General features: G+C 40.5%; 1 protein-coding gene across 1 annotated transcript in view; it reads left to right on the forward strand.

Annotated features, from left to right (window-relative positions):
* The first annotated feature begins 2,924 nt into the window (after window positions 1-2,924).
* The window catches only part of LOC143290640 (uncharacterized), a 66,166-nt gene continuing 53,400 nt past the window's right edge, over window positions 2,925-15,690 (forward strand). Inside the window, exons 1-7 of the mRNA XM_076600215.1 lie at window positions 2,925-3,026; window positions 3,515-3,583; window positions 5,117-5,232; window positions 5,963-6,029; window positions 9,070-9,128; window positions 9,639-9,901; window positions 10,931-11,134. Of these exons, the coding sequence (XP_076456330.1) occupies window positions 2,925-3,026; window positions 3,515-3,583; window positions 5,117-5,232; window positions 5,963-6,029; window positions 9,070-9,128; window positions 9,639-9,901; window positions 10,931-11,134 (880 nt within the window). The remainder of the gene's footprint in view (window positions 3,027-3,514; window positions 3,584-5,116; window positions 5,233-5,962; window positions 6,030-9,069; window positions 9,129-9,638; window positions 9,902-10,930; window positions 11,135-15,690) is intronic.

Genomic DNA, 15,690 nt, shown 5'->3' on the forward strand with positions numbered 1-15,690 from the left:
CCACCCTCCCCCCATCCCCCAGCTGGATGACAACGATGGTCATCATCGATCTCGATGGACACACCACCACCAATATATCATCATCATCATCATCATTATTATTATCATCATTGTTGTTATTCTTCTTATTAATATTATTATTGTTATTGTCATCATTATTACTATTATTACTATGATGATGATTATCATTACTAACTATCATGACTGCCGTGTTCCCACTGTGCCACCAGATCTCTATCCTGGAGTCGTATGGGATGATCATGGAGAAGCAGGTGGATGCGCACCAAGGGGAGGTCACCTGCCTGGCCAGCTCTGCGGAGGTGGACGGCTTGATGATGGAGCCGCTGCCTACCTCCCGTTTCCTGGTGTCGGGCGGCATGGACAACCTGGTCAAGATCTGGAGCTTAGACTTCACCTGGGACACGGAGGAGCACAACTACAACGTGGAGCTGGTCCTGGTGCAGAAGGTAAGGAAGGGTAGGGAGGGAGGGAACTGATGGCTCTGTCTCTCTGGCAGGTGTTGTGCTGTGCTGGTGTTGTGTTGTGCTGTGTTGGTGTTGGTGTTGTGTTGTGTTGTGCTGTGTTGGTGTTGGTGTTGTGTTGTGTTGTGCTGTGTTGGTGTGGTGTTGTGCTGTGTTGGTGTGGTGTTGTGCTGTGTTGTGTTGTGCTGTGTTGGTGTTGGTGTTGTGTTGTGCTGTGTTGGTGTTGGTGTTGTGTTGTGCTGTGTTGGTGTTGTGCTGTGTTGTGTTGTGTTTGTGTTGTGCTGTGTTGGTGTTGGTGTTGTGCTGTGTTGTGTTGTGCTGTGTTTGTGTTGGTGTTGTGTTGTGCTGTGTTGGTGTTGTGTTGTGTTGTGCTGTGTTTGTGTTGTGCTGTGCTGGTGTTGTGTTGTGCTGTGTTGGTGTTGTGTTGTGTTGTGCTGTGTTGGTGTTGTGTTGGTGTTGGTGTTGTGTTGTGCTGTGTTGGTGTTGTGTTGTGTTGGTGTTGTGTTGGTGCTGTGTTGGTGTTGGTGTTGTGTTGGTGTTGTGCTGTGTTGGTGTTGTGCTGTGTTGGTGTTGTGTTGTGTTGTGTTGTGCTGTGTTGGTGTTGTGTTGTGCTGTGTTGGTGTTGTTCTGTGTTGTGTTGGTGTTGTGCTGTGTTGTGTTGGTGTTGTGTTGGCCAGCATGTTCAATTTGACAGTGAAAAATGACGGTTACTCTGACGCCAATGATAATGATGTTTATGTAGCACTGAATTTTGGACAGAAACAAGTCAAAGCACTTGCACTCAACTTTCACACGCATACATAAAAGTTCTCTGAAACAAAGGGATGGAAGACAAAACTTATAAACACTTGTAGACAGAAGGCTTGAGAAACTGTGGGGTGCAAGGTCTGGGGCGGGGGGTGGGGAAGGAAGGGATGGAAGAGCATTATTTTTTAGAAAGAGGTAACTTTTAAGGCAAGACTTGAAAGAGCTGATTGCCAGGACTTGATAAAGCATAGGAGGGAGAGCATTCCAAGTTTATGGTCCAGAGACAGAGAAAGAATGGTGGCCGATTGTGGAGTGTTGGAATCTGGGAAAGTGAAAGCAGATCACACAGAACAAGAGGGGGTGTAGAGGTGATAGGGTGGTAGAGATTTGTTTTTATGAAAAAAAGAAGTTTCTACGCATTAATGACAGAGAGTGTGCATCTTGTACTATTAGTTCTCAGTTTTTCAATAGATCATGTGACAATGCAAGTACATTTGGCTTGTGTTTTACTTCTGTATATGTCAAGAATGGAACGAAGGTGAATTGTCAGTTACTGTAATGTGGTGATGATGATAATGATCATGATGAAGGAGAGAGACAGAGACAGAGCCAGACAGAGAGACAGAGATAGAGCCAGACAAAGAGACAGAGACAGAGTCAAAGGGACTGAGAGACAGAGAGAGATTTTGTTTTGTTTTGCAGCTGACAATACGAGCAAACTCACATCCACACATATACACACATGTATGCATACATGCAAACACACAGTGCACTTATGTTGCTGTAAATGAAAATGTTCTAACGTTATTGCTTCTTTTTATTCTTTAGATTGACTGCAGTGGAACACCATCCCACTTTGCAATGTTTGACAATGTCATCTGTGTGGCTTTGGGTGCTTATGGGTGAGTGATTCTTTCCTTTCTCTTTTTATTATTCTTTGTCCAAGGTGGGGGTGTGTGTGTGTGTGTGTGTGTGTGTGTGTGTGTGTTGACTTGTTTGTGAAATAACCATATTTCCATTACATTCCATCAGTTTTTACTTGTTACCTGAATTAAAACAACAACAAAAACAACAAACAAAACACTTTGAGATAGCAGAAACTTTGTCTTGTGTGTCTACTAAAATGATTTTAGCACTTTTACAATCTGAGTATTCTTATTTTCAAGTTTTCATGTCAATTGCTGAGAGAGAAAAAAAAGTTTTCTTTGCTTTTTTGATTAGTAAGGTGCAGCTGACTTGTGTTTATCAGTGTAATTGTTAATGTTGACAAAGATATTCCACAACGGAAGAAGGATTAAGGTGTCTCAATTTCAATGTCAATGGCAGCAAAAAAAAAAAAAAAAAAAAAAAAAAAAAAAAAAAAAAAAAATTGTGATCTCATTTGAAGAAAATATCTGTGACTGAAGAGAAAGCTTTTATTGTTTTGTTTGAATTATTCAATTTATTTATGTTTTGTAATTTGAAGATATTAAACATTTACAAGATCTGATCAACATGTTTTCACTTTGATCCTATAAATCTGGATTTATGAAATTATTGTCTGTGATTTAAAAAAAAAAAAAAATTGAGAGTTAAAAAAAAGTATAACTGAAAACTATCTTTTCTGTTTTGTTTTTTTCTGTTTTGTTTTTTGACAGTGCAGTTGTAGTCAACTGCTGTTTTGTCAATTAAACTGAACTGTTCAGGGTGACGAAGATGTTTCGTCTTGGAGGCTTGAGGTCAGACCTTCAGAACCAGGGAGCAATGGCCATTGCTGTGGCGCTCACCCACAATTCTGTCTACGATCACTCTGATGAAGTGAGCCTGGTTATTATTGTGATGTTGGTCTTTTTGGTCTGTCGCACAGGAAAAGTTTGTGTCTTGTTGTATGTACTGTTGATGATGACAGAGTGATCTGTGTACCAGAGCTTCATGGGAAATAGTTAAACAGAAGATGAGATAAATGCTTTCATTTCTTTAAGATTTTTTTGTGTGTATTGGGTGTGTGTGTGTGTGTGTGTGTGTGTGTGTGTGTGTGTGCGTGCGTGTGTGTGTGTGTGTGTGTGTGTGTGTGCAGGTGTATGTATGTGTGTGTGTATGTGTGTGTGTGTGTGTGTGTGTGTGTGTGTTGTGTGTGTGTGTGTGTGTGCGTGTGTGTGTGTGTTGCATCCAAGTGATGATAAAGTAAACAAACTGCCATACAGACATGTTGTTATTGTTGTTTGAAAAATGCTTTTCATATTTTGTGTACATTTTCGTGTACTCCCACAGGGTTTCCAGAAATAAACACGTCTTGTCTTGTACAGGTGATGGCCCTGGACATGTGTCCCACCATTCGGATGTTCCTCACCTGCAGCAACGATGGCTTTGTCAAGGTGATGCACACAACAGCATGACACGCACAGAACAGCACACTGCATCAGAACACAGTGCAGTGATGTATAGTGCTGTATATATGATAGTCAGTCGGGTCCGACTATGATCGTCAGAACAGCAGAGGAGGCAACTGCTGTTACAACTATTTGGGCTAGAATTTGATTATAGTGGAGAGTGTCTTACCCAAGTACATCCCCACTCTCTGGGCCAGGAGGGTTTTTGGACAGTCGGCGTTGGGATGGTTCCCAAAAGCCAACTAGCCCCCAAGGCTGCAGCACTAAGAGCCAGTGCAATTTTGCCTCCTAGTTTGAGAGTCATAGTCCTTCACAAAAGACTAAGCTGTAAATGGTTTCCCATTGACTGGAGAAACCACTGATAATACAGCTCTCACTTTGCTGTTGGCCCAAATGTAAATTATGTCAATCTGTGAATCGTGCTGTAGAGTGTGTTATAACAACACAACACATCACAACAGAATGTTGTGTTCATGTAGAAGAACATACTGCTTAGAACACAGTGTTGTGTAGTGCAGTAGAACTTTGAGTTACAACAACAACACAACACAGCGCAGCACAGCACATCAGGATGTGGTGTGGTGAGGCGTGAGGCACAGAGCAACACACAGCACAGTGTAGTGCAGTAGAATGTGTTAAAACAACACAGCACAGCTGGTCAGGATGTGGTGTGTCATGACACATGACAACACACTGTTCAGAACACAGGACAGTATAGTGTAGCAGAATGTGTTAAAACAACACAGCACAGCTGGTCAGGATGTGGTGTGGCATGACACATGACAACACACTGTTCAGAACACAGTACAGTGTAGTGTATTAGAATGTGTTGTAACAAGAACACAGCACAGTACAGCACAACAGGATGTGGTACTCATTAATGTAAGTAAGTGATTGCTAAAACACACAGAAAGATATGATAATTAGCATTCATACATGATTTTTCTTGTGAGCTCAGTTTTCAACAAGTCATAAAAAAACCAAAACACAACCAAACAAACAATGAATAAAAATCACACACAAAGGCTCAGTTATGAGGACATGGTTATTGGATCTATCATTCTGTGCATCATTAAAGACAGCCCACCAGCTTTATATCTCTTATACAGGACAGCATTGAAGCTTTTTTCAATGTTTGGTGACTAAACATTGAAATGTTGGGAAGATTAGTCTGTGCATCATTTATGTTATCGATATCCACTTTATATTTCTATTGTAGAAAATATATATACGTGTGTGTGTGTGTGTGTGTGTGTGTGTGTGTGTGTGTACAAATGGCAGAAGCCTGACTGAATGACACAGCAAAGGAATGATGAGTGCTTGAAGGCAGCTGTCAATCGGCTCTTCCCATGTAGGTGTGCAGTCTGTCGTGCAAATGACATTGTATTTGTGAAGTTTGGTCTCTGATCGAAGATAGGTGCTATTAAAGTATCAATGCTGGTAAAGTGCTGCCAAAGCATTTTATTCTGTTCCTGTTTGGTTGCAAGCCATGTATGCAGTCGGTTTTTGTTTGTGCAGATTTGGGACTCTGACAACCAGTTGGTGAGGGAGATGAACTTTGGTCATGCCATTCATGGTGCCTGCTTCGCCAACAACCGCGGGGACATTCTGGTTGGGCTGCACAATCGTATCATGTATGTAACAGTTAAAAAAACAAAAAAACAAGAGAAGTAAAAGATCCTATACTGTTTGATGGCCATCGAAGCAGTGAATTCATATCCAGGGCTCGGCATAGGAATGCAAGAACCCAATCCTCTCCTTCCAACATTTTAACCATCCACAGCCAAAGTCAGCTACCCATTTGCACCTGGGTAGAGCGAGGAAAATTGAAGTAGAGCGCCTTTCCCAAGGACACAACATCATGCCTTGAACTGGATCAGAAGTACAAGGCCTAACTGATTGTGCCATAGCACCTTCTGTGTAAAAGTTGTGTGCTACTTATGAAAGTGCTTGGGACTGAACCATATAACCAGATGTGAAACTTGGGTGATGAATGGGAGAGAACAATATAAAGGTGTGTTGTTGTTGTTGTTGTGGATGATGGGCCACTTTCTGAAAAAAACAATAAATGCATGCTTCAAAAGCAGAGACATAGACATATATATTGGATACATATTCATGCACAAATAGAATTATGAATATATACATAACACTTGAGTGCACAAATGCATTTGCACAGAATACATACCCCCCCCCCCCTCCAACCCCTGCCCCCCAAAAAAAACAAACAACAACAAACAACAACAAAAAACACAACATCAGAACCAAACCAAAACCAAAACCAAAAAACAAACAGACAAAGAAACAAACAGGCGAACATGTCATATTCTGAAAGCCCTTAATGTTGTGTTTGTTTTCGCACAGCATGATTCCAATGACAAGTTACCTGCCCCTTGACCAGTTGGAGCGAATGGCACAGAAAATATTTAAGGTTAGTGAATTAAACAAAAAAAAGTTGTTATTCTGTTGTTGTTGTTGTTTTGTTGCCCATCTGTCCCTGTTGTTTTAGTGGCATTGCCTTCACACTGCTCATCCCAGGTCCTCCAAACACAGCCACCCTTTGGCTATTCTGTTGTCGTTAGGGTGCTTAGAGTATATGTGCCAAGAATTTGTTGTTCATGAACACTGCACCAAGCTATCAAGCAAGCACATAGGACGATATGAAGATTGGTTGACGTAGGTTGAGACAAAAAAACTATATTAGTACAGCCATGAAACAAGACCTGAAACACAATCCACCAAGGAACTGTTAAAACTCACTCAGGATGACAAGTTTTCTCCCTTGCTTTTCCCCACAGACGGTCCATTTGTAAGGGTTTGGAAAAAAATTACAAAAAATACAAAATACTGTGTAAGAAAATGAAACTTTCAGAACTGGTTTATTACGTGTTGAGCTAGTACGTATAAAATAATCAAATTTCTCATCTTATTTTTACAGTTTTGCCATATGTAGAAAATACTCCCAATTTTTCACCCCGAATCACCATACCCATGCTCGCTTTCTGCATTAAATTCGCTTTCTTCTTCGTCATCATCCACCTCTTCAATGTCCGACCCTTCAGTTTGTAGCATTTCAAGTACTTCGGCAACCCTAAAACATTGCCGTCGCTGCCTTGTTCGCTTCACAACATTCTGAGAAGAGCCCGCTTTGCTAACAGGCTGGTACGTGAGCAGACGACCGGTCAGTGACTTTGTCAGCGTGTGTGCGAGACAGGCCACACATGCCGGGCTGACCAATCATACTGTTCGATTGTGGAGTGACCCAGGATAGCGCACTCTGCTTGGCTAATCACAAAATCACGTGTACAGCGCGTGATAGAATTTTACTTTCGAAGAATGCTATTCCATTCCTTCGTCCGAATCCGAATACGTTTTGTGTAGGAATGCGTGAGCATTCCTTCGTCCGGAGAGAGTTAAGGGATAGAGAGACTGAAGGAAAGACAGAACAAGTGATGGACTGACAGTATTATAGAATGGACGGGATAAACACTTGTAGAGACCCAAGCTTTGACACCAAACCCACAAACTGGGAGGAATCTGATGAACATTTTTGACTCACTTGTGTAAACAAAGTGAGTCTATGTTTTAACCCGATGTTCGGTTGTCTGTGTGTGTGTGTGTCTGTGTGTGTCTGTGTGTCCGTGGTAAACTTTAACATTGACATTTTCTCTGCAAATACTTTGTCAGTTGACACCAAATTAGGCATACAAATAGGAAAAATTCAGTTCTTTCTAGTCACCTTGTTTAAAACAATATTGCACCTCAGGGATGGGCACAAAAAAAAAAAAAAAAAAAATGAAGCCTAATTAAATGCAAACTGCATTTACTGTTATATTTCTATTTTTTGTATTCTCTAAACTTGGCACTTTGACCTCTTATTCTGACACAACAACAAGAGCAGTCATTAATATCATTTTTTGTTCAAACAGGAACTTCTTTTGCTAAGCATGGAAGTTTTATTTATTTTGCAAACGTTTTGGTGCAGATAGTAAAGAAGGGAAATTACTCTGTAATTAATGCTAGGGGACTTAATTTGCTTTAAACTGATCTTTCTCATCTTAAACATTACATTTTGAAATTATACTCAATACATAAAAAGCTTGTGTGTTTTACTCTCAGTGTACAGGGCTTTTTATTTTATTTTTTATAAGTTTTTTAAGCGCGAAGCTTTATAATAACAAATACAGAACACATTTTAACGATTAGATTTTTTTTTAAAGTGTATCACAAGTGAGTCTTGAAGGCCTTGCCTCTCTTGTTTTTCAAATGTGGCACCCCCAACGACTCGTGTTACGTGAACAGAAGGCGAAGAAGAGCAGTGCACTGAACTTTTTTTATGGGTGTATTACGTGTGGATATGTTTCTTAAATAATGTTCATTTGTTTTAAACAGTGTTAGTTATTCACCATGTAACATTGTTAATTGAAAGTTGATGCTTTTGTTTACATAAGTGATTAGTTTTTTTCAGCTGATTTTATTAAATTGTTACATATATTTTCTCAGTGTTGATGGAGTGTTATCTGTGTACATGTATAACTCAAGGAAACCCCCCCAACTTTTTCCACACTACAGTGAGCTGCTTTGGCAATGAGCACAATATCTTGGCAATACAGTACGGGCAATGGAAACAGCGACTTGTATTAATGGTATCAAATGCATGTGTATTTTTTGTTTGGGTAAGAAATATCAGAAAGATAAACCCCATTTACTTACCCTTTGCCAACACTTCTAGCTGACAGTCTGTTCTCTTTGGTAATCCATTGAATAGTTTTACAATGTAGAGCATATCTTTTTTTTTTTTTTTTTTTTTGCTGCCCCATCATCTGCGCCGTTTCAGTGGCATTACTCCCACACCGCTCATTTAGATTCCCCCATACACGGCCACACCCGGGTTCGTCCGTCGCAGTTCCAGCGTCGGCAGTCCACAGGGAACCATCGATGTTAGGTCGCCCGGAGACCACACACCAGAGGAGACCCTGCACTGCTGCTGAGTCACTTCGGTGGTGTTCAGTGGTGCCTGTTCTGTTTTAACGTACTTAGGACACCACCTACTAAGCCCCCCACTAACGACAATAATGGCTTAGTCGCGGAGCCAGACTGAGTGAACGTCTCTCCCAGAGTGGAGACCGCCACCACATCCCTCAAACAACAGCCCCCCATGAATCCGCCGACGCTGACGACATTGACAGGAGTGTAGAGCATATCTTGAAAAAACCCCAAAGCAACAGACCAGTTAGCTCATCAGTATTCTTGCACATTTTTGTTAGTCTTTTTTTCCATTTTTTAAAAGTTTTTTTTCTGTTCAACTAATTTGATTGCATTTTTCTGTCTTATTTCTCACATAATTTGCAATTATATATACATCTTATTGTTCACAGACAAGGTAACATTATTGCGTGAAGTACTCCTGAATAGACATACAAATAATGTGATGTTGCCCACACCTGTTTTGTTGCCTGTGCCATTTTCAGGATGATGAGTCGGAGAAGCCCATACCATACAAACCCAACAAAAACCGCAGGAAGCACTGGTAAGTCAGTACATGTGCCCAGATTTGATTGCATCAGTTACAAACAACAACAACAACACACACACACACACACACACACACACACACACACACACACACACACACACACACACACACACACACACACACACACACACACACACACACATGCACACACACACACACACACACACACATGAACACAGACTTGCACACATGTTCACATATATGCACACACATACACACACACACACACACACACGCACACACACGCACGCATGCACGCACGCACGCACGCACGCATGCACGCACGCACACACACACAAACACACACCACACAACCACACCACACAAATACACACACGCACAACACACACACACATACACACACACACACCACACACACACACACCACACACAAACACACACATACACACACACACACACACACACACACCCTCCAACCACCACCATAACAAACCAAACAAACCAGTCAGTCACCTCCACCAGTCTCTCACTCTCTTCACACAGGTTTGACCGCAAACATCTCCCCAAGTTTTCCACAGATCTTCAGAAGCGAATTTCGGAAAAGGTGCAGATGCATTCTGAGATCTTCAGCGAAATGATGGAGAGCGAATCGTCCCTACTGGAGCGTGTGAACACTGCCATGTCAGTCACCACAGAAGCATCTGCACTGGATGACCAGGAAGGAGACTTTGAACAGTTCAGCACTGCCAGAGAGGCTGAGGCTTTTCTGCCTCCCGCTGCGGGCAAATCTGCAGTTGCTTCTAAAGGTATTGTTGCCAGTTTTGATTCAGTTCAAGTTGAATTCAGTGCAAAAGACTTTTGTTAAAAAAGTCTGCTTCAAACAATTTAAACAGAAATTTTTGTTTAGGCTCATTCCAATGATTGTTCAAGAAAATAAGCGACTTAGTAAAAACAAATAAGTAACTGGTATACCTTTCCTTGATTACAATGTACATATTAATCTCCTATACCCGCCCCCCCCCGCTCACCCCCCACACCCTCACAAAGAAAAGGTTGAAGGAAATTGATAACACATGTATGAGTAATATAAACACATGATATATAATATAAGATTTGTATATGTGTGTATGTATTGTAGATACATACATACATACATACATACATTTCTCGCTCTCATATATATATATATATATTATAAGTTTACATAACAGTACTTTATTTAAGCAGTGCTTTTAAATTAATCTATAAGTCACATTGTGGTAAGAAAATAATCACATTGTGATTGAAAGTATTAACAGTGATTAGAAATAACTACTTTGATATTAATAATAATAATAATAATAATAATAGTGGACATTTGTTGAACGCTTTCCTCCCTTAATGAGAGCTCAAAGTGCTTGCTTTACAATAAACATTAAACACACACACATGCGCGCGCGCAATAACTCGCAAAAGGAAGAAGAAGAAAAATAAAGATTTAGCGTACAATAATATAAAACAGATTAGAGTGTCAAAGATTCATTAGAAGCTTATAAAAACAACAAAAACAGTCTCACTCCACATTTATCAATTCCAGAAAAAGCGGCTGACACATTGTCATGAAAAATAAATCATACTGTAATTTAATATAGATAGATAATGATTAAAGATATATAAAAAAAACAAGTAACTTAAAAAGTTTCATTCCAGTTTTTTTTTTCAGTTTCAGAAAAAAGCGAGTAACATTTTGTAATCAAAAGTGATCACACAGCGATCAAATGTTAGCCAATACAAAAACAAAACAAAGCAAACAAACACACAAGCGGAATCCTCAGAACACTCCAACTGTTGTCAAGTTTCAGAAAAGCGGCCAATGGAAATGAGCAGGGCCCGGAGAAAGACACGCGGCAGCATCAGTTTACGCAGACGGTCAATGATTGAAGAGCTGAAAGAGGAGGAAGAAGAGCCTCTGCCCCCCCTGGAGCGGAAGCCGTCTCTGGCCAACATTCGGAAACGTTCCAGCCTGGCTTCGCTTGGACTCACGGCCAGAGTGATCAAAGGTAATCACTTTGCGTTGCGTTGCGTTGGGTTGCGTTGCGTTGGGTTGGGTTGGGTTGGGTTGGGTTGTGTGGTGTTGTGTTGCATGCATTGCATTGCATTGCGTTACTTTAATCGCAACCTATTATTGAACTGTATTGTGTTGTGTTGGGTTGGGTTGGGTTGGGTTGTGTTGGGTTGGGTTGTGTTGTGTTGTGTTGTGTTGCGTTGCGTTGCGTTGCGTTGCATTGCATTGCATTGCATTGCATTTTATTGTATTACTTTTGTCACAACCTTTTATTGTACTGTGTTGTGTTGCATTTTACAGTATTGCAGTGCATTGCTTTGTATTGCATCGTATTGTATTGCATTACATTTTGTCACAAAATGTTTCTCTGTAGGAAATTCTGTCTGCTCTCCCTGGGGAGAGCATACCACCACAGCGCAGCACCATCCTTTTTTCTTTCTTTTTTTGGTATGTCTGCGACGGGTGCAATAGCCGAGTGGTTAAAGCGTTGGACTGTCAATCTGAGGGTCCCGGGTTCGAAGTACGGTGACGGCGCCTGGTGGGTAAAGGGTGGAGATTTTTCCGATCTCCCAGGTCAACATATGTGCAGACCTGCTAGTGCCTGAACCCCCTTCGTGTGTATATGCAAGCAGAAGATCAAATACGCACGTTAAAGATCCTGTAATCCATGTCAGCGTTCGGTGGGTTATGGAAACAAGAAGATACCCAGCATGCACACCCCCGAAAACGGAGTATGGCTGCCTACATGGCGGGATAAAAACGGTCATACACGTAAAAGCCCACTCATGTGCATACGAGTGAACGCAGATGATGATGATGGTATGTCTGCAAGTGTATTTGTTTCACTATCAAAGTGGATTTTACTAACAGAATTTGCCAGGGTCAATCTTTTTTGTTGCTGTGGGTTCTTTTATGTGCGCTGACTGCATCCTGTACCAGGAACCTTGATTTACCATCGCAGTGACAGGCGCAGTGGCCCAGTGGCTAAAGTGTTGGACTTTCAGTCTGAGGGTCCCAGGTTCGAATCTTGGCAACAGTGCCTGGTTGGAAAAGGATGGAGATTTTCCAAATCTCCCAAGTCTACAGATGTGTAGATCTGCTAATGCCTGAACCCCCTTTGTGTGTATACACATACAGAAGATCAAATACGCACATTAAAGATGTAATCCATGTCGACGCTTGGTGGGTTATGGAAACAGGTACATGCCCAGCATGCACACCCCCGAAAACAGTCGTAAAAATCCTGGTCTGAAGCTCTGCATAGCTTTTCTGTGACTGCTTGGTGAATGTTTCTGCCTGATTCTCTTTCATTCTCCCCCCCACCATCTTTATTCTTCCCTCCTCTTCATCTCGCTTTCCCATCACCACACCTCTCATCCCAGTTGTTGTTTATTCTTGGGTTGATTGTAGTGTACATATATGCTTATAAGTATGGTTTGTGCATGTTTGTTTAATTTTTTTGTGTGTGTTACTGTTGTGAATATTTCGGTTTTCACTTTTGAAAAAAAAAAAAAAAATTGGCTTTCACTTTCTTTTCTTTTTTCTTTTTTCGTCTTCAGTTTTCTTTGCCCAGACAGTTTGATGTTATAAAAAGGCTTTTGTGTTTGTTCATTTACCCTCTTAGAATGAACAGTTTGTTTTGTTTTGTTTTGTTTCGTTTTGTTTCTTTTGGCTAGAGTAAGTATAATCGTTTTGAAGCTTGGTGTATTTCTTTTTACTAGTTTTTTTCAGATATCTCTGTGCTCTTTCTTTCAGTGATGTAATTTCTTAATTCGTTTGACTGTTAGATTCAGCAGGGTTGGTTTTAAGTGCGCTCTTGCACGATACTTTGATGTGTGTGTATGTATGTTTTCGGATGTTTGTGTCAGCACATTATTATGATAACCAGAGTCTGAGAAAAAGCACAATTTTTTTTTTTTTTTTAATCGTGTGACCAAAGAACCAAAGACAGAGTGAATGAAGTGGAATGTTTCCATAGACAATGACAGTCCAGCTGGCTGTGTCAGAGTGGGCAGAAAGATATTCCCCCACCCCCACTCTGACCTTGACCTGTTGAACAAGGTCATTTAGGATGCTCAGAGTTGTGTGATATGTTATTGGTGGATTTCTATGTTTATGTTTAGTTGAAATTGCTGCAGAAAAATAAGAACATAGATAACATCATCACTTGTTTGATCTCATAAGCTTATACCAGGTTCAAATCAAAACAAGGAATGGAAGTCACCCTTGAGGCTTTTGAGTTCCCAGAACAGCTGCTACAAAAAATGATGTTAACTTTTGTTAGAGCCAATCAATTTCTTAACTCACTCAGTACGGCCAGTCCTCTCTTCTCCTCTACACAGACCCCTCGGATGTCCAGTGGGTGTCTGAATGACCCAACCTTTAGCTTCCGTCGTCAAAACTGTGGTATTCTTTGTCAACATTCACCTCTTCAGTATAAGAGCCTTCTGCTTGCAATATTTTGATGATGGTAATTGGGATGAAACGCTGTTAATGTCGTCTCTTTCGCTGTTTGTATGGAGAGAGTTAAAATGAACAAAGTGCTGAAATTGTTGTCTTGACATTTTGCCCTTGAATGAGATCAGGGTCAGTTTGATCAGCCTTGGAAAAGGATTTTTAATAATAATTTTTTTTTATCGGAATAAATGAGTCTGTTGATTTGAAAGTGATCCAGCACTTCATGAGAAATCTCTGCAGACAGACACCCACAGACATGACTTGGCATCCCATCACAATATTTCGGCAGCACAGAAAAATGAGAATAACAGCAACAACAACAATAACAATTATGACAATGAGGTATTTAAATCACCTCCCAACCCAGAAAACAATGTATCTAGGCTAGACCACTCCGGCTAGCAAAGCGCTCCTCCTATCCCTCTTTCTCTGTCTCTCTCTCTCTCTTTTCTCTCTCTCCTCTCTCCCTGTCTCTTTCTCTCTGTGTGTTTTTTCATAGTTACAGTCTCTGTTGTCTGTCTTTCTGTCTGTCTGTCATTCATCTGTATACTTGTTTCTCTCTCTGTCTCAGTCTCTCTCTCTATCTCCCTCTCTTCCCCACCCCCCACTCCCCCCACTTCCTGCCTCTCTCTGTTTCTATCTCTCAGACTCCCACAGTTAGCTGAGCTCTCAAGCAATTTTTTTTATGGCACCAATATCTGCAGATAATCAATACTTGTTGCATCCAGCGTTTTCCCGATAATATGCCAGTGGTTGTTTGCCTTTACTGACCTTTGGACCTGTTCTTTCTTGGTACTGGGGGAGTCTGATCATTTCAGGCCTGTGTGTTTCAGCAGCGTACTAATCTTCCACACATTTTTTTTGACATTCTTGTGTGAATAAGCATGCCTTACTTTAAGATTAGGCAACAGAGGAGATGCACAGTTGGAACTGTGGGGATTTTCAACTGGAGTTCAAAAATCAGTAAGTGCTTGCAGTTTTTTTCTTTGCTTTAGACTTTGTAAATGATGGTATAATGGTAAGGTATAAGGATTCTCTCTCTCTCTCTCTCTTGATATATAATTATATATATCTCTTACTCTCTCTCTCTCTTTTAGCACTTAAAAGTTGTTTATTTTTTTTGTCCCATACAGATATTGAGTAGGTAAAAAAATGTGAGGATAATCTTTTTTTTTGGTGTGTAAAAACTGTCATAACCATGCTCAGTGGTCAGTCATATAACTAGCTGATAAAAGTCCAGCCAAGCAAAGACACCGTTAGATCATGAACTGTGCAAGAGGCATAGGTAACTGAACACGAACCAGTAGAAAGTGCAGAGTGGTGCCTGGGCAGTTTGTTCGCTTTATGCAGAAGTCAGGCATATGCTCCCTTAAAAACATTTCAAAACTGTTAATTTTTTTTAATTTTTTACAGCAGATGTGGTGTGTGTTGTGTATGTTTCTACCCACCCTCTTTGACACCTTATTGAAACTGAAATAAAATTGAATTGCCTCCTTCAGACTTATTTCAGTTGCCAAAGGAAATCTGCTTGTGTGAGTTAGTATCAACATCAAGCACATGAACAGGACTGATACAGGAGATGAAAAAAACCCACAAACAATAACAAAAAAAAAAAAAAAAAAAAAAAAAAAAAAAAGAAAACCCAGAAAAAAAGAAAGAACCCCCCCCCCCCCCAAAACAACAGTATTGATGCATGGGAATTATTCTCCATGAAGGTAAATTCCTTTTTTTCTAGACCTTTCAGATCCTGTTGGTGGCTTGGAATGGAACCGTTCCCGGTGTATCAAGCAGTCTGTTTCCTTATTGATTTGAATTAATCTAAGTGTGTAAATCAGACTTGATGTTATGAATGCAGTAACACAGCTTTCAAACCTGTGTTGTTGTTTTTCCTCCCCCTGTCTGTAGTTTTTAAAGTTCACATGTTTTTGTCTAAATTTCAGTAATTGTAGATGCACATGAAACAGAAATATTGATCAGTAAGCACACACACACACACACACACACACACACACACACACACACACACACACACACGTTACTACAATACAATTAGTAAGCTTATTATTAATCAAAGAGCCAAGAAATTTTTAAATA

The sequence above is a fragment of the Babylonia areolata genome, chromosome 1, assembly GCF_041734735.1.
Source record: "Babylonia areolata isolate BAREFJ2019XMU chromosome 1, ASM4173473v1, whole genome shotgun sequence".
NCBI classification, from domain to species: domain Eukaryota; kingdom Metazoa; phylum Mollusca; class Gastropoda; order Neogastropoda; family Buccinidae; genus Babylonia; species Babylonia areolata.